Source organism: Budorcas taxicolor, chromosome 1, assembly GCF_023091745.1.
Source record: "Budorcas taxicolor isolate Tak-1 chromosome 1, Takin1.1, whole genome shotgun sequence".
Classification (NCBI taxonomy): domain Eukaryota; kingdom Metazoa; phylum Chordata; class Mammalia; order Artiodactyla; family Bovidae; genus Budorcas; species Budorcas taxicolor.
The window spans coordinates 172,832,333-172,857,970 of NC_068910.1; the positions used below are offsets into that span (position 1 = coordinate 172,832,333).

A 25,638-nucleotide genomic window follows, 5' to 3' on the forward strand; every position below is an offset into this window, starting at 1 on the left:
TGCTGGATAATCTTTTCACTCCTTTTGACCATAAAAGTAACACAGGATCAATGTAGAAAATTCAGAAAATATACAAAAGCCAAGAAAAAAAATAAACTCTTCTAACCCTACCATTCAAATGGAATTGGTAATATTTGGGGATTTTTCTTTCAGCCTTTTTTCCATTATATACAAGTAATGGATTTAAGAAATACATATGCCTGCATACTTTTTCTTGAATAAAATTAGGATATATTTGCATTTTCACCTTTTGTTTACTTAACATATGGTAATGTTGAGTATCTCTGACTTTAAAAATCCTTCTAAAATATGATTTTAACAACAACAACTATTTACAGAAGTAGAATTACCATGTTAAAAGGGGATTTGAGGGAGTTCCCTGGCAGTCCACTGGTTAAGACTCCACACTTTCACTGTTGAGGCCCTAGGTTCAATCCCTGGTTGGGGAACTAAGATCCCATAAGCCTCAAGGTATGGCCAGAAAAAAAAGGAATTTGAGACAACCAAGAATCAGTCTCCAGAAAACACAGCCTTGTTCTATCCTATTTCAGCCTACTCAAAATTCATAAAACATACATGGTATATATTTACAAGTAAATTTTTTAAATCATAAAAAATTCAATATCTAAAAAACTAGAAATAACAAGAAAAAGAATCATCAGGAGAAAGTATTTGCAAATGATGTGACTGGAAAGGGATTAGTCTCCAAAATTTACAAACAGCTTATGATGCTTAACAGCATCAAACAAACAACCCAATCAAAAAATGGGCAGGAGACCTAAATAGACAGTTCTCCAAAGAAGACATACAGATGGCCATTAGGTACATGAAAAGATATTCAACACTGATAATTATCAATATTGATAATTATGAGAGAAATGCAAATCCAAACTACAATGAGACATCATCTCAAACCCATCAGAATGGCTACCATCAAAAAATCCACAAACAATAAATACTGGGGAGGGTGTGGAGAGAAGGGAACCCTCCTATACTGTTGGTGGGAATGTAAATTGGTATAGCCACTATGGAGATCAATATGCAGATACCTTTTAAAAAAACTAAAAACAGAGCTACCATATAACCCTGCAATCCCACTCCTGGCCATATATCCAGAGAAAAACATGATCCAAAAGGATACATGCACCCCAATGATCACTGCAGCATTGCTTACAATAGCCAAGACATGGAAGCAACCTAAATGTCCATTGACAGAGGAATGGATAATGCAGATGTGGTACACATATACAATGGAATAATACTCAGTCGTTAAAAGGAATGAAATAACGCCATTTTCAGCAACAAGGATGGAACTAGAGTGTGTCATGCTGAGTGAAGTAGGTCAGACAGAGAAAGAGAAGCACTGTATGACATCCCTTATATGTGGAATCTAAAAAGAAATTATGCAAATGAACTTACAGGACACAGAGAAACTCACAGACATAGAAAACAAACATTGCTACTGGGGTGGGTAGGGACAGTTAGGGAGTTTGGGATGAACGGGTACACACGGCTGTGTTTAAGATGGATAACCACCAAGGAACTACTGCATAGCACATCAAACTCTGCTCAGTGTTATGTGGCAGCCTGGATGAGATGGGGGTTTAAAAGAGAAGGGATGCTTGTATATTTATGGCTGGGTCCCTTCACTGTTCACCTGAAACTATCACAACATTGTTAATTGGCTATATGCCAGTATAAAATAAAAAGTTTAAAAAAAATAGAATTACTACTATGGTTCAGCATACACTCATGGAAAAAACGGATATAACTTAAGTTCCACACTATATACTTTAATCTGTTCCAAGTAAGAGAATACAGAATAGCATGTTAGTACCAGGAGGAAATAAAAGATTATCTTAACTAGTTAATGTCAACTAGCTTATCTCAACTAGATAATAAAAGATTATCTCAACCATCACAAAGAGTCGGACAGGACTGAACAACTGAACAACAATTAGTTAAGAAAAAGAAAATACGAGAAAGAATGAAAGGATAAGCCTAGCACAGAAGTGAGGACAAAGCCCTTTCCTCCAATAAATTACAAATATTGCAGGCCTCTCTCTCTCTCCTCTCAGAAGGAAAGTTAAAGCCCAATTTGCTTTTTATTCCCTTCATTTTAACCTTTGATATCTACCCGTTAAAATTTTTCTAGTATAAACAAGAATGTTACAGTAGTCCCAAAGATAATTGTTAGCTCTCAAAACTCAAGAGACTAATTTCTTAAAAGTCTAAACCCAATCTAAAAATAAACTACTAATGCTTCAAGATTTTCAAAATAAAGACTTTTCTCTTGCAATACTTACTCTTCATGAGAAAGTTTCATTTCTTCCCTTTTTTTTGCAGAATAATTTAGGTTCCCACCTAAAATACATACAAGTGTGAAATTTTTTCAATATAACTATCAGAAGTAAAATTCAAACATTCACATGCCAATGTGCACGTGCACACATACATCTTAAAGTAACAAAAAAATCTATGGAAGGTGACAAGTAGTTTATCTCCTGAAAACTTCCCAAGGGGGAAAAAGTGTTTTTTAAGAACCCTTATATGATACAAATAATCACTCCTTAATGTTAGCATTTTTTAAGAAATTTGGACTTATGTATTGCTCAAGGTTTTGGGACACTGTACTATTAATAAGTAGTAAAAATTAAGAGACATTAAAAGACATGACCTAAAATTATTTAAACATCATATATACTCATCTTTTAAAATACATGACAACCCTTAGGAGGCAAGCCAGTTTAGAAAAATTAATAAAGGTAATAGAAAAATTTTATTAAGGACAAAAAATACAAAAATAAATATAAGCAAATGAAAAAAATCTGTAACTTCTCATTCACATGAAAGTATTATCAAACACTTTCAACCTTAAAATGCGAACTTCAGCCATAAATGTGTTTACTTCTCATTTTTTAAAAATGTAAGACACAGGCTAAAACAGTCCTCACAATTATACTTTAAAGTAAGTATATAGGAAGGACTTCAGGTTACTTTTTTTTAAAGTCATACTTCTTTATGATAATATAAAAATAACATCTAACACAAAACTTAAACTGAACTGACCAGCAAGAACAGAACAATTTTAATAAATAAATGTGAAGGTCCAGAATACATAATTATATGCTATGAAGGAAAATGTGTTTCAACACTATAAACAGAATGTTATTACATGAACTAAAGCACTGGCCTCTACAGGGGCATGGAGACAATCCAAGGGCCCCAAACAATTGTCCACTGTGGTTGATATTTGGCAGAAAACAATAAAATTCTGTAAAGCAATTATCCTTCGATTAAAAAATTAATTAATTTAAGAAGATACCTCAACTTCTCTTACCTTGGGCACGATTCACCATGTAGAGTAAGACGACAGATAAAAGTGACACTGGAAGTGAAAAGAACATAGTGTCCTTAAAAACACGTACTTTTCCCCAGTGGTTCCTATGTAATCATAATTGCAACCCCATGGACTGTATGTAGCCCGCCTGGCTCATCTGCTCATGGGATTTCCCAGGCAAGAATGCTGGAGCGGGTTGCCATTTCCTTCTCCATGAGATCTTCCCAACTCAGGGATCTGGAAGATGGGTGGATTCTTTACCATCTGAGCCACCAAACCAGGGAAATCCATTAATTCATATACAGCCCACTATTTAACAAGAAATAATATATTTTTAAAATGTGGTGTGCTAATTTCTGCTAATTTTGAGACAATAACATGCATTCAGGCTAGTCATAGCAATCATCTGCAAATACCACACTTTACGTAGTCTTTATTCCGGTAAATGAAGTCAGATAAAATTATCACTGGAGTATACCATTTTAAATACAACTTACTGAAGTATAAAAGACATCTTGGTATGTTATGTGACATTTTCTTCAGATGAACACAATTTATGTGTAAGGTGACCACATTAGTGGAAAAATACTGATTTATGTTTGCAGTTTTCAGCAGTTTCCTAATGCTTCCTATTTTTAACCAATGAATCATTAAATAAATGATTTATTGGTAAAATTAAATAACAGGACCAACAATAAAAATAATTCAAAACAGACTAATGAATAAACCATGAGTGCTCAGCCCCAAGCCACACTAATGTCCACACCTTCACACTAGGGACATACTCAGGACCCTTCAAATAGTTCTACTCTAAAGGGGAAAGTGTTGTTTTTTTAAAAAAAAAATTTTAAGTCTTTATGAAACAGACAAGATGAGTATAGGATCTGGGTGACTTTTTCTGTGTAACTTTTTCACTAAGAATGTTTTTAATGTTCATTCACGCTGTAACATATATCTGTACTACATTCGTCTTTGCACTGTAATTAAAAATATGTAACATAACTTTTACCAGTGGAAAAAAACACAAATATTTAGAACAGAATAGAAAGTAGATTCTGTTGCTACCTTTATGGATAGGAATCTTCTGAAAAGTGCCAATGAATCTTCACAGAACTAAAAAGTCACTAGTTGGAGTAGGAACACAGGGAGCTCAGCCTCATGTTCTGTGGGTTTTGGGGGAAGGAGGTTCAAGGGGGAGGGGACATATGTATACTTATGGGTGATTCACACAGCCATACGGCAGAAACCAACAAAACATTGTAAAACAATTATCGCCAATTAAAAATAATTTTAAAACCTGAGAGATCAAAAAAAAATTAAGAATACCCCCCAAAAAAATTACTAGCTGGAAAACAGATGCACAGGCTAAGAATTAGGCAAATCTGAGTGCAACACTTTAGGGATTTGATTTTTAAAAGCGAGGAAAAGAACAATAACAAAAACCTAGAAGTATAAATGACAACGTGTGCATGCTAAGTCACTTCAGTCGTGTCTGATTCTGCAACTGCATGGACTGTAGCCCGCCAGGGCCCCTTCAGGTTCTTCTGTCCATGGGATTCTCCAGGCAAGAATACTGGAGCAGGCTGCCATCTCCTTCTCCAATAAACAAGGACATTCTGCCACATATTAGAAGAAACTAAATGTTGCCAGGTGGCGCACTTACAGGAAACACAGGCAATGAAGAAAACTTCTAAAAACAAGTATCCCCGAGTATCCAAGATCATTCCAGCAATGATGGAAATGACCGCCAACCCAAGATTCTGAATGGACTGCATGCTACAATTTAAGAAATCAAAAAATATATATATCAATTCTAAAGTCATCATACACAAAAAGCAAGTCACTATAAATAACCGTATCTATAAACCACATATTATTAATGCTAAGAGATGTTTTCAACCAGGAATGATCTGATTAGATATTTTTTTTTTTCCCATGACTGTTTCCACTTCTTAACTTTAGGCTCACAGGTAAGGGAATCTGCCTCAGCAAGGGCAGGATGAACGTGACACTTTCCTGCTGAAGGAGACAAAAGGCTAAGCGAATGCCAACCATAGATGTGGTTCCCCGCTTTGGCCTTTCCCACCAGAGACGACAGGAACGCAGCGTCTCACTGAGAAGTCTACAGATAAACAGGCAGCAGGATGGTCAGCAAGCAATGCCCTTTTACGGGATAGCTTATCGCTAATTCTCCTATTAGGGACTTGGTGCATTTTTTTGCCACAATAATAACACAAATAGATTAACGGACTTTTCTGGTTATTTCGAGGTTCAGAGCTGTCTCAAAAGCCTGAAGATGACTAGATTCAAGAGGTCTGGATTTTAAATCGATACAGCAGGGAGAGACATATGATCCATGTGCAAACACTTACAAGCCATATGCAGTTCCCAGTTGATGTTCAGGAACTACAAACGCCACCATTGGCCACAAGGCACAGGCAAGTAATGAGTAGGAGAGTCCCAGGAGACACTACAGAAAGCAACACAGAAAAGAGTAAACAACTCTTATATTTACCAAAAGGTGATTTTTCCTTTGATGCAGATTAGCAACAGTGACATAATAACTAACACATGCATATCCACACAAATTGCGTTACAAAATAATTAGGCTAAAAATTCACATTCAATACAGAAAGGTCCTGACTGCTCTCTAACAGTATTCCTCCAGTGACAAAATACACCAAGTAAGAAAATAAAGCTAATTTGCAAAAAGTCATTACCAATGTCTCAGGAAAGCTAATTGTCCAGTATTCATTAGGAATTACAAATTAAGCAATCATGGGAACATTATGCCAGTAGTCTATTATCTTACCTCTGGGTCATCACCACCCATCTAGAGAGCCAAGCACAGAACCAGAAACAACCACTGCTCGTTAAACAGCACCTACTGCTAACTTTTTCTCCAGTTAAAGAAGAGACTTTATGATTTAAGTTAAAATGAGATCACTCATCATTTATCCCTATCAAATTGGCAACAATTAAAACAATGCCAGTGTCCAACATAGCAAGGACACTATTAATAAAAAAAAAACACATTCATATATTATTGGTGAAGTTCTAAATGGGTAGAAAGTTATTACAGAAGAGGTTTCACAGCATCCACCAAGATGTTCAATGTGCAAAATCTCTGCTCTAGCATTTCTATTTCTAGGAATCCATCCCACAGATTTCTCACCAAGGGCACAAATATATATATTCACAATATTCTTTTATTAACAGTTAAGAAATATAGCACTTCAGCCTGTGGTCTTAAAAAATGACATTTTTGATGAATAATAACAAAAACTTGATGAATTCATCATTACTCTTTGACCTACTTAGAGTCAAAGACCAAAAAATGTAAAATCATAGATACTGGGCTAAATGATGGAATGACTTCTCTTAATGAAAAATAAATGGAACTAACAGGCATTTTGGCTTTTATACGATTATTTTATTTCAAATTCTCCATTAACATTGAGAGTATTATACAGCCAAATGAAATCAAAAAGACTTTATGTATTAATGACTATTATTTATATACTTTAAAAATAGTTATCCTGTGGAAACTGAAATCAACTCATTGTTTTCCCCACTATCATGAGCACTGGGATCAGAAGAGCCGAGCACGGCTTCTGCTCCAGGCTGTACAGTCCTCCCTGAGCCCCTGAGTGTCAGCAGCCACATTACCATAGCAATCCAGGGGTTCCACAGTGTGAAGGCCAGCATGATGTGGGAAGCAAGTGTGGTCACCACTGCACACAAAACCCAGATGAGGTTCTTTCCTGTTTTATCCACCAGAAGCCCAAATATTGGGGACATGGGAGCTGATATTACATATACGATACTGCCCAGAAAATACAAAAGATATTTAATAAAAGATACCACAGCAAAAAAAAAAAAAAACAAAAGTCCTTAATTCTAAAATTCCTAGCTCATTTAACATTCTTCTAAAATGTTCATCAGTAAATAGAAATATAAAGATATAAAAGTGATCCAAGACTTCGCTGGTTTTCCATTAATGTAAAGATGGCCATTTTCAGGATCACGACCCAAGACAGACTTGGTTTCACACTATAGACGTTAGCTCACATAAGTCTTTTCTGGCTCTAACACGGGGTTATAATTAAAGACCCACAGTAAGCACACAGTAAGCATTTCCAGAATTAATGGAATACCTGTTAATAGCACTGGCTGCCTGGGAAGAAAATCCAAATTTCTCTGTAAAGAAAACTCTAAAATAGAGAGAGAGCGGGGGGGGGGGGGGGGCGGAAAATAAACCCTTTAGAGAGAATTATTCTGTTTTTGTAAAAATAAAAGCAAAATAATACTGAATAAAATAGTCAACTTCCCCTTCTTTCTAAACTGTTTTCCCATCTTATTTGGTATTCATCTTCGAGCAATTTGCTAAAGCTTTAGTATTTATGTATGTACTTCACCAACTAAATAAAATACACTGATGCCTAATTTTTCCTCTTTTACTTATACAGAAAATAATACACACAAATTTTCAGAAACCCAAATGTATTACTATATGAAACCAAGATGGCTTCTTTTCCTTAAAAGTAACACTGGATGCGTCCTTTGCTAAATAATGTGTAAGGTTCCTCTCTTAAACTGTAAAATGAAAGGCTGAATTTAAGGATTATGATTACAAAGATGTTTCCCACAAACACACACTCACACACTGCTCTGTTTCAGTGACAGTGAAAATCACTCAGTCGTGTCTGACTCTCTGCAACCCCATGGACTATACAGTTCATGGAATTCTCCAGGCCAGAATACTGGAATGGGTAGCCTTTCCCTTCTCCAGGGGATCTTCCCAACCCAGGGATCCAACCCAGGGATAGAACCCAGGTCTCCTGCATTGCAGGCAGATTCTTTACCAGCTGAGCCACAAAGGAAGCCCACTCTGTTTAAGTAGGTGGCTACAGAAACATAGAGGAGGTAGGAGATAAAGCAAAGAATTTGATTTAAACCCTGAATTTGAGTCTGGTAGAACTGCAGTTCTAACAAATGGAGATGTGCCTTGTCACTATGAGCTAATGCACTGTCTCCATTCTCAGTAAGAGACTTCCTAGCAAAAGAATAAAGAGGAAACAAAGAATACAAATCCAAAATCAAGCATTAAAATAAATCAGTATCATGAATCAAAAACTGTACTTAGGTATTTCCTCAAAAACCTGATACAAATATTAAACCAATACTAAACCTTAAGCTTCAGCTTCCTGGGTGGCTCAGTAGAAAAGAATCTGCCTGTCAATGCAGGAGATGCAAGAGAAGTGGGTTTTATCCCTAGGTCAGGACGATCCCCTGGAGGAGGGCATGGCAACCCACTACAGTATTCTTGCCTGGATAATCCCACAGACAGAGGAGCTTGGCGGACTACAGTCCACAGAGTCGAAAAAGAGTCGGACACAACTGAGTGACTGAGCAAACAAACCTCAAGCTAAGAAAAACAGTTGCATCCCAGGATGTAAAACAATTTCTATGAACATACTAACAACCAGAGAAGCAAAATTTACAGCTTAAAAATTTACACTTATATGATTAAATTCTCATTATAATTTAGCCAACAAAAATGGAAGGCTAGAAATTACTTACTTTCCAAGTCCAATGAAAGGGAAGATGGCGACATAGTAGCAGACACAGATGATAAATATAAGCCACAGGGGTAAGGAGAAGTCCTTCACGTCAGTTAACTTGATCACTTCACCTGAGAGGAGAAAAGAAGGATGCTGTCAGTGCAATTCTGCATTTCTAAGTCAAGATTCTTTTTCTTTTATCACCTGATTAACTTTTGCAGTTTAGTTAAAAAAAAAAAAACTTTTCTCAGTAAATTACTAGAACACAGCTTGGGGATAATTTTAAAAGACAATAGAAAAATATAAAATCTCAGATTAGTATCTACCTTCTTCCTCTCCTCCAGGAACACTTATCACTTTGCAAATATACAAAGTACAATCAAGAAGGTAAATTCTGCCAAAACTACTTACAGGGGGAAAAAAAAATGTATCCAAAACTTTAGACAAGTGGAAATAGATTTGGAAATAAAAGATTTAAACTGAATATACATCAGTATAAAATTTAAAAAAAATTTAAGTGGAAGAAAAAGATTTAATAAGCATGTATTAATAAGCTTTGCTGGGTTCACAACATTACTATTAAGAACTTACCTCACTGTAAATTATCTCAAAAAGGCCATACTTCCCAAAAGCCTAAGTTTTCTTGCATTCAGACTAACCTGTTTTTCCTTGTTCTTTATGAAGGATTCGTTCCGCTCTCTGATCCAAGTAAGCAAGGGCCAAGGCACAGACAAGTGAAAGAATGCATGTTATACCCCCTATAAAAAAAAGAGAGAGAGAGTTTTTAGAGAACCAAACTGAAGGTTCCTCAAAGGCAGCACATTATATTAACAGCAGAAAACTTAGCCACGGAAAGGGATGGCATCTGGATGCATATATGAAAAAACTACAGTTACTAAATCAGGACAGAAGGAAAAGAAGTGAATATGGGAAGCACTCAACACATAACAGTTGCTATTACTATACATTAATTATTTCCCAGTAGAAGGTTGGAGATTTAGAAGGAAAAGGCTCGAACGAACTAGTCTAGTCTTATAATCAGAATACAGATTAAAGAAAGCTGATGACCAGCTAGCAAATTAGTCCAAATTTCTTAATTCAGTCTAAGCACCCATTATTGATGGAAGCAGGAGAAGAGGATAGAATTGCAAAAGCAAGTCTGATCCTATGATCGGCTCATGTTCTTTCTGACCCCTTCCCAAGTCTACCCCTGTCCCCAACCCGTGGTGACCCCAAGCGCACCAGCTCAAGTTACTTCTGACCCCTTCCCAAGTCTAACCCTTGCCCCCACCTCGTGGTGGCCCCAAGGGCATCAGTCCTCCCACAGCACAGCCCACTCACTCTCTCCTCCGTGCAGTCAGCATTACTCACCGATGCTGACTCATATCATTAAAGTCAATCAGGACAGAGAGTGAAGAAAGTTTACGCTTCTCAAGATTTTAATAAACAGAAGTTTAGTAAAGCTAATGAATCTTTAATTGGCTGATGCAATACGACATAATATGAAAGACTGCAGAGTCAGGAGACATGGGTTCTGCTTCTGGCACTAACAAGCTGATTGATCTTGGGCAAGGAATTTAACCTCGCTGAGCTTCAATTTTCCCAATAAGAAGCTTTCACTTGATGGCACAGATCCTTCCTGGCTCTAAGATTCTTTAAAATTTATTCTTGAATTCTCCATCGTGAAGGGAACTAGAAGGAATACTGAAGAGCATTTGCGAGTAAGAAAAAGCTTTTGAGAGACAAAGGATTTGAGAGGGAAGGGAAGGGAGGAGGGGTCTCTAGAAACAAGCTGCCTGTCTAGCATTACCTCTCACTACCCCCCAGTTCAATTCCTGGGTTGAGAAGATCCCCTGGAGAAGGGATAGGCTAACCACTCCAGTATTCTTGGGCTTCCCTGGTGGCTCAGATCGTAAAGAATCTGCCTGCAATGAGGGAGACCTGGGTTTGATCCCTGCGTCAGGAAGATCCCCTGGAGGAGGATATAGCAACCCATTCCAGTATTCTTGCCTGGATCTCCATGGACAGAGGAGCCTGGCGGTGCGGTTGCAAAGAGTCAGACATGACTGAGCAACTAAGCACAGCCCAGTCCTCCCTTTACCCACCTGTACGAAGGAATTATAAGGAATAAAAGATGGTACAGAGCCTGCAGCTCGCCACCCACAAGTCTCCCTAGGGCTCTGCAAGCAGTTCTCCACACCCCATGGGGCTCGGTTAGACAAATTTACCACACAGGGGAGCACAGCTGGTGAGTCCAGAGAGCCTCAGCCGCTTCTCACTGACCCAGCTGGCAACCAGCACAACCCAGCCTTAGCCAACAGAGCTTGGAGCCAGAAGTGATCATATGGCTTAGTCAAACAGCCACACTTTTACAGAAAACTAAGACATGGAGGTTAACTTCCTTGTTAAAGATAAGTCAGGACCAGAATCCAGACCTGGGCTCCCAACCTGGTAGGTTTCTAATCACATCCTATCACCTCTGACATCTACAAAATCTAAGTTCCATAAGCAAACTGAATTTGATCAAAGGGAACAATTCTCCCTTTTGCTTCAGACCATTAATGAACACCTTACAGGGAGGTATAAACTCCCTGACTGCTTTCAGAGTTCTCACAGATACTCTCACTTGCTCTTCACAACAACACTGAAGCACACATGGGACAAGATCCTCATTTTAAGAAAGTGGGGAAAAAAACACAAATGGGATGAATGATGTTACTATGTTCACTGTGTCTAATTAGGTCCAAGACCTAGTGAACTGTGCAGGCACAACTATAACCAAGGGGTCTAACCCGGGTTCCCCTCTCTGTCATGCCACTTTGTGTAACAAGCTTTCAAAAGAGACAAAACGTGGGACTTGAGCTTTCACTAACCGATCATAAGTGTGACCCCAAGGGTTGTGTGACCAGCAGAACCCAAGGAAGCTTCAACCTTAGAATACAGCCATCCCATGAGGTTCATGTTTACTGTGCTTCCCTGGAAGAGAAAGAAAAAAAAAATCATCATAATTTTCATTTGTATCTGTCCTGCTTGAAAAAAAAAAGATGTGAGTAGCTTAGAGAAATAGGTATAATAGGGATCATTAAACAACAGATAATTGAAAAAAAAAAAACACTAAAAGGAAAAGTAACAACCTAAGATAAAGCCACAGCTAAGATTACTACACAAAAATAGCAATTTACAGAAAATGCTAGTATTCAAAACAGCACAGTACATCTAGAACTTCCTAGTAGCCCAAACAAAAATAAAACACAAGTTACAAAATTTACAGGGTACCCAAGACAATAATAAACTCTGGCTCAGAAAAAGCACAGCTTTTCCTGATAGTGACATCTGGGGGAAAAATTCATCCTGATTGTCCTTGGCGCAGAATGCTCAGTCGTGTCTGACTCTCTGTGGCCCCATGGACTGTACCCTGCCAGGCTCCTCTGTCCATGGGATTTCCCAGGCAAGCTTACTAGAGTGGGTTGCCATTTCCTTTTCCAGGGGATCTTCCCAACCCAGGGATTGAACCCGAGTCTCCTACAAGTCTCTTGCGTTGCAGACTGATTCTTTACCACTGAGCTACCTGGGAAGTCCATATCAAATAGCAATACATGTTTCCTTAAATAACAAGGAACAAATAAAGCATGGAAGGACAACAGAAAGGGGTGGACACCTTGCTGAGAATGTGACTGTGGATTAAGAATTTAAAGGAAGCTGTCAGATCGCCCCAGCGAAAAGCACAGCATTCCAGATCGGAGAATAGCCAGTGACCTGGCCCCGGGAGGGAGGCCACCCGGCGTGCCCAAGGCAAAGAGCACAGAGTCTAGAGCAGTGTCTGCAAAGGAGAGACAGGAAGAGATGAGGTCCTCAGGGAGGAACTGGGGGGAAGGCAGGCTACTGGTAACAAAAGAACTTCTGGCTTTCACTGTATGAGATGGGAAGCCACTGGGATTCTAAGTAGAGCACTGGTACAGTCCCTTACATTTTAACAGACTCACTCTGGCTGCTATACTCAAAACACCCTACAAGTGAGGATGACACGGAAGCCAGGACATTGCCGGGGGGATGCTGCCGTAATGAAGAAGAGAGATGATGGTCTGGGACTGGGGAGACTGGCAGAGGACACAGTGAGAAGTGATCAGATTACAGATACATTCTGATGGTAAAGCTGACAGGATTTGCTGCTGGAAAATATGTGGAGAGTTGAGCGAGTGGTAAGGAGTGGCTCACAGTGGATATCAAGGTTTTTGCCTGAGAAACTGGAAGATAAGAGCTGCTCATAAATGAAGATGAGAAACCTTTAGCATGAGCTGGTTTGGGTGATGGTAGGTGGAATAGCAAGAACTGGGCTTTGGCTGTGTTGAGTCTGATACGCCTACGAGACATCAACATGGAAGTGTCAGCAAGAAAGCTACACATAAGGGATGGAATTCAAAGCAAAGGCCTGGACAATACAACTTCAGGAGCAAAGATATGCTATTTAAAACTTCAAAACCAGATACGATTACCAAGGAAGTTAAGTGTCAAAAGAAATGAGAAGGTGTCCAACGACCCAGCCCACATTACAGGTTGAGAAGACTGAGATGGATGCAGTGAAAGAGGTACAGGAGCAAGACGAAAATGATGAGACTGTAGAGTCCTTGAAGCCAAGAGAAGAAATCAAGGAAGTGTTCTAAACACTACTGCTAACGTCAGACACTGGAGATTGAGAAATGAATGGGTCCTCAACCAGATTCTCACAGCAAATCGCACAAATGGCTATTTCTCACAAAACGGTAGCCAGTGGCACTACTCAGATGAGCATGAAGGTATAAATGAAGACCTACCAGAAACTCTCCCCAATATCATCAAAAACACAAGCCTCTCCAAGACATGTTGTCTTAATAACCCTTTAAATCTAAAATGCCTAACATTGCCTGGCTTAGCAAGTACTCAATAAATATTTCTCAAAATAAGGAAATTTTAGAAGTAACAAAGAAGAACCAAAAGGCCGCTGGACTTCCAACCCCCAGGTAGGGCATGAAAAATAATAGAAGTGAGAAGTCCACTGCCTGAAGGGTAATGGTAACAGCCTAAGCGTCTAAAATTAGACAAACTCCCAACTCAGCCAACAAAAAAATCATGACGAGGTAACGCCAGAACCTCCACGATCCTTCTGAGTAAGTGCAGGGACACGAGAAATGCACAAAAAAGACTGAACCTCCATCTATCCCAGCGGCTCTGTGATGGACTCCTCTGGCCTCACGCGTCTCACAAGGACCCTAAATACACCATCCAGACCAGAGCCGAGCCACCCTCGCTGTTGCAGAGGTGGCTGCCTGAGCTCTGTTTCGTTGCATGTCCAGCTCAGGTCCCTTACCATTCGATAAGCCCTGCATCACAGAAGCCCCTGAGACACCTTTTGAGAAACTTAGGGCTCCTCAGGACTAAGGTGAATGGATTATTAACTAGTTTGTGACCACAAACAAAAGAACCTGAAGATCACTAGTAATCACAGTGGCATCACTGAGAATGAGTCTTGCTCAACGGCTCTACTTCCTTCTTTTAGGAGTTACTGGATGATGAGATCCACCAACTGCTAGACGTGTCTTGATTTGCACAAGATACATTGTGAAGCACCCAGAATGTCTCTGTGGATAAAATTTAGAAAACATGGAAGTTATCAAAGGTAAAAAATTAAAATAATATCTGGGTGTTTCCTATCCAATTGACAAAATGACTTTTTAAAAAATAATAGCCTCCACTATCAAAGCTACAATAAGAAGGATCCTCTCATACCCCAAAGACAGAGACAGAAACATCTCTGAAAAGATAAGGTGGAAATATGTCTCAACAGTCCTAAGAAACCCAAACAAACCCTCTGACTCAGTAATAATTCCATTCTGAGCAATCTAGCCTCAGGAACAATCAGAGATACAGACAAGTTTTGGAGTGTTGCTGCACAACAGCTCTATTTATGTTGGAAAACTAGAAAAAGCTTACGTGTACAAAAATTAGAAATGTTTTATATACATACGACACACATATGTGTAATATATCTCATAAGATGAAGCATTACATTAAAACTATTTTATTTCTACTGCATTTTTTTTGTACTGGATTTCTTCCCTACGACTATGTTCCAAGGATTTTCATGCCATTTACAGTCTTTAAAATCTTGACTTTTAATGGCAAGAATCTTTTTAAAAACCTCTATTCATGGGAGTTCATGAGAAAAAAAACCTAACAGGGTTTGGGACGGCTAAAGCACCTTCCAGGTTGAGTTTATAACAACTTGCCAAAGTCTCTGACTGTGTGGTTCACAATTAACTGTGGAAAATTCTGAAAGAGATGGAAATACCAGACCACCTGACCTGCCTCTTGAGAAACCTATATGCAGGTCAGGAAGCAACAGTTAGAACTGGACATGGAACAACAGACTGGTTCCAAACAGGAAAAGGAGTGCATCAAGGCTGTATATTGACACCCTGCTTATTTAACTTATATGCAGAGTATATCATGAGAAATGCTGGGCTGGAAGAAGCACAGCTGGAATCAAGATTGCCGGGAGAAATATCAATAACCTCAGATATGCAGATGACACCACCCTTCTGGCAGAAAGTGAAGAGGAACGAAAGAGCCTCTTGATGAAAGTGAAAGAGGAGAGTGAAAAAGTTGGCTTAAAGCTCAACATTCAGAAAACGAAGATCATGGCATCTGGTCCCATCACTTCATGAGAAATAGATGGGGAAACAGTGGAAACAGTATCAGACTTAATTTTGGGGGACTCCAAAATCACTGCAGATGGTGACTGCAGCCATGAAATTAAAAGACGCTTACTCCTTGGAAGAAAAGTTATGACCAACCTAGATAGCATATTCAAAAGCAGAGATATTACTTTGCCAACAAAGGTCCGTCTAGTCAAGGCTATGGTTTTTCCAGTGGTCATGTATGGATGTGAGAGTTGGACTGTGAAGAAAGCTGAGCGCCAAAGAATTGATGCTTTTGAACTGCGGTGATGGAGAAGACTCTTGAGAGTCCCTTGGACTGCAAGGAGATCCAACCAGTCCATTCTGAAGATCAGCCCTGGGATTTCTTTGGAAGGAATGATGCTAAAGCTGAAACTCCAGTACTTTGGCCACCTCATGCGAAGAGTTGACTCATTGGAAAAGACTCTGATGCTGGGAGGGATTGGGGGCAGGAAGAGAAAGGGACGACAGAGGATGAGATGGCTGGATGGCATCACTGACTCGATGGACATAAGTTTGAGTGAACTCCGGGAGTTGGTGATGGACAGGGAAGCCTGGCATGCTGCAATTCATGGGGTCGCAAAGAGTCGGACACGACTGAGCGACCGAACTGAACTTTGCTCCCCTGGGTACCCTCTACCAGACCATCTATCATGAAACACCATGATCATTTCCAGGTTCCAAATTCTGGAAGAAGCATGCCCAACCACAGTGAAGTCCAGAGAGGCAGGAGCACCACAGTCAGGGAACTGAAACCCAGGCCACATGGTTTAGACAAGCACAGGAAATGAGTATGTCTGACCAAGACCCTCAGATCTGTCTTTGTAAGCAAAATGCTAGTGCCTGACAGAAAATAAACACTCACTAGAAGGCAAAAGTCCAACAACCAGTAAAAGCTACTTGTGCACGCATATCTCATCTCTATGGAAGACTGAGCTTCACTAAGTTAATTGTAGTTGGAACTTCCCTGGTAGTCCAGTGGCTAAGACTCCATGCTCCCAATGCAGGGGACCCAGGTTCAATCCCTGGCTGGGGAACTAAGATCCACATGCTGCAACTTAGAGTTCACGTGCTGCAAGTAAAGAACCCATATGCCACAACTAAGACCCAGGGCAGCCAAATAAATAATAATAATAATGTATTTGGATGCTTTTTATAAAGTGACACGACTCTGAGAATTTGTTTAAAAAACAAAAAGTTAACTGCAGTAGATGAGTCAGAGCTTCTTATTGCTAGAAATGTGCAAGCAGAGCCGGGATGACCATACATAAAGATCTTCACTGCAGTAATGCTGAAAATGGGTAAAGAATAAAAACTCTGTGATCCGTCTGTCCCAATGCTCAGAATCTCTGAACTAATGAATGCTCAATTAGCATTTGAAACTGCTTCCTCTTAGGTGAAATAAGATTAGAAATGCCTTCACTAAAGGTAAATGCTACATTATGGTCTAGAAAAATATATAAAAAATCAACACAACTTATACACAATTATATTTCATCCTGTAATCTTTAAGACAGGGTTACAAGAGTCAATCTTTTGCTTCCTATTTGGCTTTGTTATCTGTCATACTTACAATTCTCGCCATGCTAAGCTGGAGTCCAAACACCAAGTTTAACTCTTTGCCTTTAAACCAGCTCACAGCATATGTATTCTGGGCAACTGCTAAGGACTCCCCACCAATCCTAAAACAAGGAAAGAAAAGTCACAGCTTTTAAAAGAAATACCACAGTTAGCAATGCAGCAGGTGTAAAATTTTGACACTCCTCCTGTCAAGAGGTAGTGTCTATGCCCCTCCTCTGAATCTAGATGGACTTGTGATTGCTTCAATGAGTAGAAGGTGGTGGAGGTGGGGCTGGGATAGAAAAGGGGGTATCTGCCTTTCCACGCAAACGTTCACACTTAGAATCCTGAGCCACTGTGTAAGAAGGCCAAGCACCCTGAGTCCACCACACTATGAGAAAGCCAAGCCACACAGAGAGGCCACGTGTAGGTGCTCTAGTCAGCAGTGCCAGTCCTCAAGTCACCCCGGTCCAGGCTCCAGATGTCAGGTGCAGACACACTGTCCACACTGTACCCAGTCCGAATTCCTGACCCACGAAGTCCACGATGTAAGGGTGGTTTTGTAACCGACCAGGATCTATGGGGCCTTCCTGGGACAGGCCTTTGCCCGTATCCTCTGCTGCAGCTCCTCTCTGAAGTACACAGATAACAGTATTTGGTACGAATTTCCTGAGTTGTGTTGCAGATGTGAAAACTGGCCCCACCAAAAGGAAGACCTACTTGATGACCATGAGCACACAGCCCAGGCCTCCGGGAGCCTAAGGGCTGATACAGCTAACCCCTGTGACACCACCCTACTCCTCCCATCACCACCACCCATCATCAGCCAATAACAGAATTGCGCATGAGCTGATCAGGTACCCTGAGACATCCTCACTTCATCTGTCTTTTAAAATGCTTTGCCAAAACCCTTCCTGGAGCATGAAGCTTTTTAAGGCATGAGCCACCTCGTCTCCTTGCATAGCTCTGCAATATACCTTTCTCTGCTCTAAACACCTACGTTTCACTGTACCTCACTGTGCATCAGGCACACACACCTGCATTTAATAGTTTTATACTGCTAAGTACAGGTAATTTAATATACTGCAATGACAACCCTGCCTGGCAATAAAAGGGGTTCGAGCTACCACATCATCTACGCTGTATAAAATGTTCATCTGGGAAGAGCGGTCCATACTTTGTGAAAACACATAGATTCACACTTTTTAGGCCAGTATCTTCCATATTTGACATTCTCCTACTTTCCAGATTTTAATTTTCCTTCTGCAGGTTCTAAATATTGACCTTCAGTTAAGAGATTCCTCTTCTCTGCATCCGAACACTGAGTCCTCCTCACCACTGTCCTCATCTAAAAATATTTCCCCTCTTCTATGAATCCAAATCCTATATGGATGGCCATTTCTGATCACCCATCTATCTCTGAGTCCCTTTCACATTTTAATAAACCATTTTTCCCTTCTCCCTCACTTAGAGCACTTTTGGGGATGTGTTACCTATGGCTACATGTCCCTCGTACCTGTAAAAAGCGTAAGTTAGGTTGTCTGCATCCCTCCAGGCAGGAAGCCCAAGGCTGAATTGAGAATGAGCTTATAGAACAGACAATGAAATTCATCGACAGCTATTGGTCTTTTAGTAATCTGCTCATTAAAGTCTCTTCAACATGATTCAAAAGGACCTACACATTACCCAATAAGAAACAGCAAAATGTCCATTAATCACCAAGCTAGAAATTGACAGTCTATACTTCTCTACATGAGGTTTAAATCACAGTCTTCAATACAACAGAAAAGCAAAACACCTAAGAAAAACATCATCTCTGGAAAACTATTTAATATTCAAACCCTATACAGAGTTAACTATTACCACTCAAAATTGTTGCTTACTGGAAAGGAAAATTAAGACAACAACTGAGCAGTCGTATGTGTCTGTGTGTGTATATATGCACACACACACATATAGAGAGAGAGAAAGAAAGAGAAAGAGAGGTAGATTTCAAGGATTTGAAGTAATTCTCCAGAAGATACAATAATATATTCTGGCAAATCTTTAATAAATTGATGAACAGTAATGCATCCGTGTGTTCAGTCGCTCAGTCGTGTCCAATGCTTTGCTCCATGGACTATAGCCCACTAGGCTCCTCTGCCCATGCAATTTTCCAGGCAAGAATACTGGAGTGGGTTGCCATTTCCACCTCCAGAGGATCATCCCCACCCAGGGACCAAACCCATATCTCCTGCAATTCTCCTACACTGCAGGCGGATTTTTTACCACTGAGCCACCTGGGAAGCCCCCAAAACAGTAATTTGTTAAGACAAATGAAATTATGCATAACTTACCCAAATACAAACCTTCCCAATTCCATCAGCCAAAAAGCATTAAATATTCCACCCAGGGCAAAAACAACCTATAACATGGAATATAATGTAGGATCAGTGAAAAAGAAAATTCAAGGAATCCAAAATAAGTAACATATGATGAAACACAACTTCTACAATGATTTTAGTGTTTCTTCTTAGTAAATCTGTGAAATTTAATTATCAATGTTCATTTGTCTCAAGGCTTAAAATGGACTGTGCATTATGTCGCATGGACATTTGTGAACTCTGCTTACTTAAGTTAGGCTTTCACCAAACACATCCATGCTGGTGAAGTAGACAAGAATTCAAGAGACAGTGTTCACAGTGAATCAGTGAACAATTTGTCTTACCTGCCCAACGCAAACAAAGCAACTAAAAATGATGGTGCCCCATCTGTTAGAAAAAGAGAGAGAGCGTGAATTAAGAGTTTATCACCAAATCCTTCAGTAATAATTCACTTTGGATTTCTTGAGACTCCTCTGCATTCCCTCCAAAGGAAGAAAAATGAGGTTCTGGTTGGCCTCTGAAATCAGCAGCTTTCCGAGGCTGAATGCTAATCCATAGAGGTCTCTAATCCCAAAGGGATTCCAGAGGCTTTGGTAAGGGCATGTTTAAGCCAATATCATCTCTTAAACAAAACTTGTTAAATAATGTTCAAGAAGTTCCCAGGGTTCCCATTTAAAAATGGACATTCTTCACAAATTTTTTACTGAGTTTAGGGTTGATTCCAAGGGATTCTATATTAAATAATTTTAAGTGGTTTTAATTCTGTATGCTGCTGCTGCTGCTAAGTTGCTTCAGTTGTGTCCAACTCTGTGCAACCTGATAGACGGCAGCCCACCAGGCTCTGTCATCCATGGGATTTTCCAAGCAAGGGTACTAGAGTGGGTTGCCATTGCCTTCTCCATTAATTCTGTATAACTAAAAGCTATTTTTAAAAGGAAAAACAGGGACCATGAGAAATGATATAAATCTCCTTACTCTAACATTCCATACTCTGAATAGCTCATTAATGTTTCCCCAGAGTAATAAAATACCAGTATTAGGAGAGTAATTGAAGATTATATGAGTAAACCATCTTTCTGAAATCCACGTCCCTCCAAAAATCCTTGTGAAATGGTCATAACACAGTCTACTGAAAGTTTTCCCAAAGTAACTCATGGCCTCTCCTGTTATCCTGATCAAGCAAAATCTTCATCACACATAAATGGCATCTGTTTCCTTCAAGTTCAAGCAAATTCTACCCCTTTAGACCAAGCAAATTAAAGTCCTCCTTTATACACTCATCAGAGTGTTTAAAAGTTAGTCTCCAAGCTTAAACACATATAGTTTCTTCAATTCTTTTTCACCACACACGGCTGGAAAGCCCATCGTCATTTTGCCCGCTGCCTTCTGAAAATATTCCAGACTACATCCCTCCTAAAGTCTCCACAAACAGCACACAATCATCAGGATGAAGACTGACAAAGCTAATAATGTGATGCCTTACTCAGCATCTAACTGTGGTCACAAAGAGTTTAATGCCTAAAGAAAGGCAGAAGAGAAAATCTCACTGGGGCTGGGAGAGGTAAACAGTAAATACTTGCCAAGTACTGTGCATCCATCTCCCTCAATCCTTATAACCACCTTGCAAGGCAGGAAATACTATCCATATTTTACCAATGAGAAAACTGAGGCTCAGGAATCTAGGAACAGCTCAGAAGAACTAAGAAGCTGAGCAAGTAGCAGCAACAGAAATCAGACCTGGCTTGCTGATTCCAAGTGAGGGCATAATTTACCTTTAGATAACTGAGTTACCATATGCCATGAGCAGCATTTAACTGAAATACCAACCAAGTTTCAAAAACCAAAATCACACACACACACACACACACACACACACACACAAACAAATGCAGATTCACACACTCAATATAAAAGTTTATTCAGTTCTTTCTAGAAATACTTAATCTAGTTTTGTGTTTTCTTAATAATCATCTTTACCCATAAGTGAGATTTTTCCCAAGCTTACCGTATTCCAAATACTCGGTCTATCAAAAAGCCACCAAAGAAACACAAAACTACATTGGGCCAAGAATACCAGGCATACAGCAGCATGAATTTCGTGGTATTCACCTGCATATCCTACACGGAAAGAAAACAAAACGATTTTTTTCAAAGCAGTTAAATGTAGCAACTAACAGTCAAAACATTCTTTCTGGTAGTGGAGGCACTTCTTAATCATTTACTGTTACTAACAGCTTTGGCCTCTACCTCCAGAAAAACGGTCACACCTGGGAACTTCTTGAGTCTGCAGTCATTTCCGAGGCTTCGTGGGGTTCAGCATCCATCAGCTCTTGCACTATGGGGGTCACCTCTGCCTACATCTGCTTGTATCTTCTACCTTTCTACTCCCTGTGTACTACCGGCTGTGGGGCTTCACCCACATGAAAAAGAACAATCTTTAGCATATCCTTTCCCCCTACCTCACTAATTCTTGGTCTTTCTCACTCATTCTAGAATGTGAAGGGCCAATCTGTGTTGTTTCTCCCTATCCAAATGTAAAAAAAAAAAAAACTTACAAAGGAAAAAAAATCTAAATACATAGGAAACTGTAAATATCAAAAATACTGACACAGACCATCCTCTGGAATCAGTATCCACATTTTAAAAATGAAATAACAATAACATATTTAAGAAAGCAAAATGCTCTCTTACCAAATCATCTGTCATTCTGATGATTACACAGTGGGAGAGAGAAATGCCAACAAAAATTCGCAATACTTTTTGGGCTGCACTGTGGAAATAGTAGTTATTTATCTAAGGCATGAAACAACACTAAGTCATAAGTGCCATAAGTGAATTCTTTGTGGCCACTCATTCCAAGTCAAGAATACTCCTTGCCTACACAGATTTGGTGACAACAGATGTTCAAATGGATTCATTAGACAATGTTTTGGACCATGCAATCTGAGAGTTGATGCTCCAGCAATATATCTGCTCCAGAGACAACAAAAGAAACAGGTGAAAAGTCAACTTACCCGTTTAACTTGAATCTGAAGGGCAGCAGGATTATCATAGCAAAAGTAGCTGCCTAGAAAAAGGAAAGGCAAATTTCTTTTTAGTAATACTTTCCATATAAAAGTTTCAAGTTGCAGTTACTACTCCAATGGTGATTTTAAATGTTTATACTAGGGACTCAAAGAAACTGGAAACTTTTTGGACTGCTTCCTTGTCCACTAATACTTTCTAAGTTGCAGCCAAATAACCCAGAGAAAACATACCAAGTGATTTACAAATTATTAGCCTCCATACACAGCAAATACTGGGAACCTGGATTAAGAAGTTAATCAACAACTATTTTTCCACCTTGAAAGTGAAAGTCACTTAGCTGTGTCTGACTCTTTGCCACCCCATGGACTATATAGTCCATGGAGTTCTCCAGGCCAGAATGCTGGAGTGGGTTGCCATTCCCTTCTACAGAGGATCTTCCCAACCCAGGGATCAAACCCAGGTCTCCCACATTGCAGGCGGATTCTTTACCAGATGAGCCACCAGGGAAGACCCTTTTCCACCTTACTTTCATCCTGTTTCCTATGTCTATTGTTTTATTAGCATCTTCATGAAACAGCTATATTTTCCTTAAAGCTACCAACACACACACACACACACACACACACACACACACACACAAATGTCAAAACATCCTCAGTAGTTTCCTAGTAATGTTACCTAAAGCCACCACTTGAGCACACAGGAATGGAGTTTAACTACTCTGACTAGATCTGTTTTCAAAATAAGAATTCTAATTTCACAAACAGTATATCCAAGATCAAATAACTCAGCAGATACACAGCCAGGAATGAAGAAAAATAAAATAGAGTTCTAAAAGGTTAAATTAAAACATAGTAACACCTTCTGGAGGGTCAGAAACAAAGAAGTGGAGAGAGGTTGGACTTTTTGCAGTAATAAAATCAACAGAGTTTTGATAAGCCACGAGATAATGCTGCCTCTGTTTCTCCACTAACTCCGTCTAGAAGTATACACGAGAAACAACCAGTTCAAAAGAAATAAAATTGTCATTAGAAAAGTTATGACTCTGGCTTCTGAAACCCACTGAAGGTAAACATAAAAATCACTAAAAATAAATTGTTAAAGTAGGGGCAATTTTCAAGTATTTTGTGTTGTTCTTGATTTTTTGTTCCTAAACTCAGAACTTTATGAATCCTGTTTTAATGGCATATCAATGTCAAAGGAATCATATCTTATCAAAGGAATATCAATGTCAGGCTTCAAAGTTAATGAATGGGCACCATCTTTCCACAAAGTGAAAAGAAGGGGAAATAAAAAGAGATGCAAAGAAACTAAAGCACAAACCAGCCTCCATGCCTACTTATATATTCCAGCAGTAGCATAAAGGTATCCACCATAAACCTGTTGATTACACCAAATCCAGCGAGTGCACGAAAAATACATTATTACTTTCACACCAAGCTGATACTGACGCAGAATGTTACTGGAAAAATTAGTTCCCGGGACATAATAAGCAGATATTTTAAAATCTCCAGAAACTGCTTTCACAGTCACCAAATTTCGTAACTGAAACCAAACAGCACATGTCCAGTCCAGTAGGATTGCTTCGGATTAGCAGAGGGGAGGAGTACGAGAATACATCTACCCACTGAAGCAATCAACAAGACACACTCATACCTTCTACCAAAGAGGAAGAGATACATAAACGACTGCCAACGAATTCTTCAATCAAAATATTTAAAGTATTCTTTAAATACTTTAAAGTATTTTTGGAGGCTTCTTTGGGGGAGGGGATTACATCTTTCTGAATTCCCTCTAAACAAAGTGTCATGAGAGGAACCTTGACATCTAAGGATTCTCTCTTATCTACAGCCTCAGAAGGCAAATTGCTAGCTTTTGGAACTTCTTGCGAGAGCAAATGAGTGGGACAAAAGTCGCTCGGCTCAGTCCCTTGACCCCGCACCTTCGGGACACTGAATAGCCAGCAACAGGCTTGAATGGGGTCGCGAAGGTGGTGGGGGAAGAGCGGGAGGACCTAGGAGTTCAACGCAACTCCGAGACAGTCTGGAATTCCTTGATTACCAGTCCCACCCCACCAGGCCGGCCGGCTCACCGAAGCCAAGGAAGCACATCAGCAATAGAACCACAAGCCGGTGCGCTAGGCGACTGGGGTCGCAGAGGGCCTGCAGCGCCCCGGAGGCAGCGGGGGCAGCCCGGGTTTCTCTGCCCGCCTCGTCCGAGCCGCCTGGCAGCAGCGCCCTCGCTTCCTCATCCTCGTCCTCCATCGAGCCCGCGGGAGACCGAGAGATGACAGCGAGTGCCACTCCAGGAGGAAGCCGCTGCCGGAGCCCAGAGCAAACTGTGCTCACGTGACCGCAGCCGCTCACGTGACGCCGCGGCAGATCACGCAGGGCTACGCTCCCGTGAGTGGGCGTGGTACTCGGTGGGCCGGACCGGCGGGGCACGAAGGGTAGCGGCAGCGTGAGTTTTTCACTCGGAACTTTCTAGGCCGGGGGCCGCTACCCTTCCTCCACGGACCGCGCTGTCCTCTCGTTTCCTGCTTTGCTCCCGCTGCCGACTCCGTGCCGCTCCTCCGGAGAAAGTGCGGGCCTCCGCTCCGGCCCGACGCCAGGCTCCTCCTGCGCGATCCCACCCGCGCGAAGGACGCGAGAACGCGCGCAGCGCTCCTCTCAGCACTGCTCTCCGCAGCTTCTTTGCTGCTTTTAATAACACACAGTTGATTGAGCACCTTATGATGTGTTTCAGGTACTGGGGAAACTAAGTGGAATGTGACAAGCTCTCGGACCTCAAAGAGTTCACAGTTCAATTGGAGAGAGCGGCAGAAACTAATACCTTAGAGAACAGTATGGCGAATGAATGAGTGTAGTGAGAACTGCGGCTGAAATGAGCACTGAATTCTAGCGGAATGTCAGGGAAAGGCGTTTGGGAAACGGAGAGTAAGTGTACCGTTTAACCAGCTGTAGGGGAAAGTGACGGCGAGGGGGTGAGGAGTACTAAAGATCCTTAAAGTTCATACCTAAACTAGAATTAATAAGAATGAGTCAGTCTTGGTTCTTTATGAAGGGGTGGGT

At 40.3% G+C, this 25,638-nt stretch overlaps 1 protein-coding gene across 2 annotated transcripts in view; it reads right to left on the reverse strand.

Moving 5' to 3' along the window:
* The window catches only part of MFSD1 (major facilitator superfamily domain containing 1), a 28,258-nt gene extending 3,378 nt beyond the window's left edge, over positions 1-24,880 (reverse strand). Inside the window, exons 1-15 of one of the 2 annotated variants that reach the window (XM_052638433.1) lie at positions 24,660-24,880; positions 22,555-22,607; positions 21,546-21,658; positions 19,885-19,927; positions 19,514-19,581; positions 17,191-17,299; positions 11,778-11,880; positions 9,564-9,662; positions 8,924-9,035; positions 7,498-7,554; positions 7,010-7,166; positions 5,713-5,810; positions 5,004-5,116; positions 3,341-3,388; positions 2,307-2,364 (exon numbers count right to left, since the gene is read on the reverse strand). In XM_052638433.1, the coding sequence (XP_052494393.1) occupies positions 2,307-2,364; positions 3,341-3,388; positions 5,004-5,116; positions 5,713-5,810; positions 7,010-7,166; positions 7,498-7,554; positions 8,924-9,035; positions 9,564-9,662; positions 11,778-11,880; positions 17,191-17,299; positions 19,514-19,581; positions 19,885-19,927; positions 21,546-21,658; positions 22,555-22,607; positions 24,660-24,831 (1,403 nt within the window). In that variant the 5' untranslated portion in view covers positions 24,832-24,880. Of the gene's footprint in view, positions 1-2,302; positions 2,365-3,340; positions 3,389-5,003; positions 5,117-5,712; positions 5,811-7,009; positions 7,167-7,497; positions 7,555-8,923; positions 9,036-9,563; positions 9,663-11,777; positions 11,881-17,190; positions 17,300-19,513; positions 19,582-19,884; positions 19,928-21,545; positions 21,659-22,554; positions 22,608-24,659 lie in introns of those variants that run through there. The other variant, XM_052638436.1, reaches the window with a different exon arrangement.
* Positions 24,881-25,638: the final 758 nt, after the last annotated feature.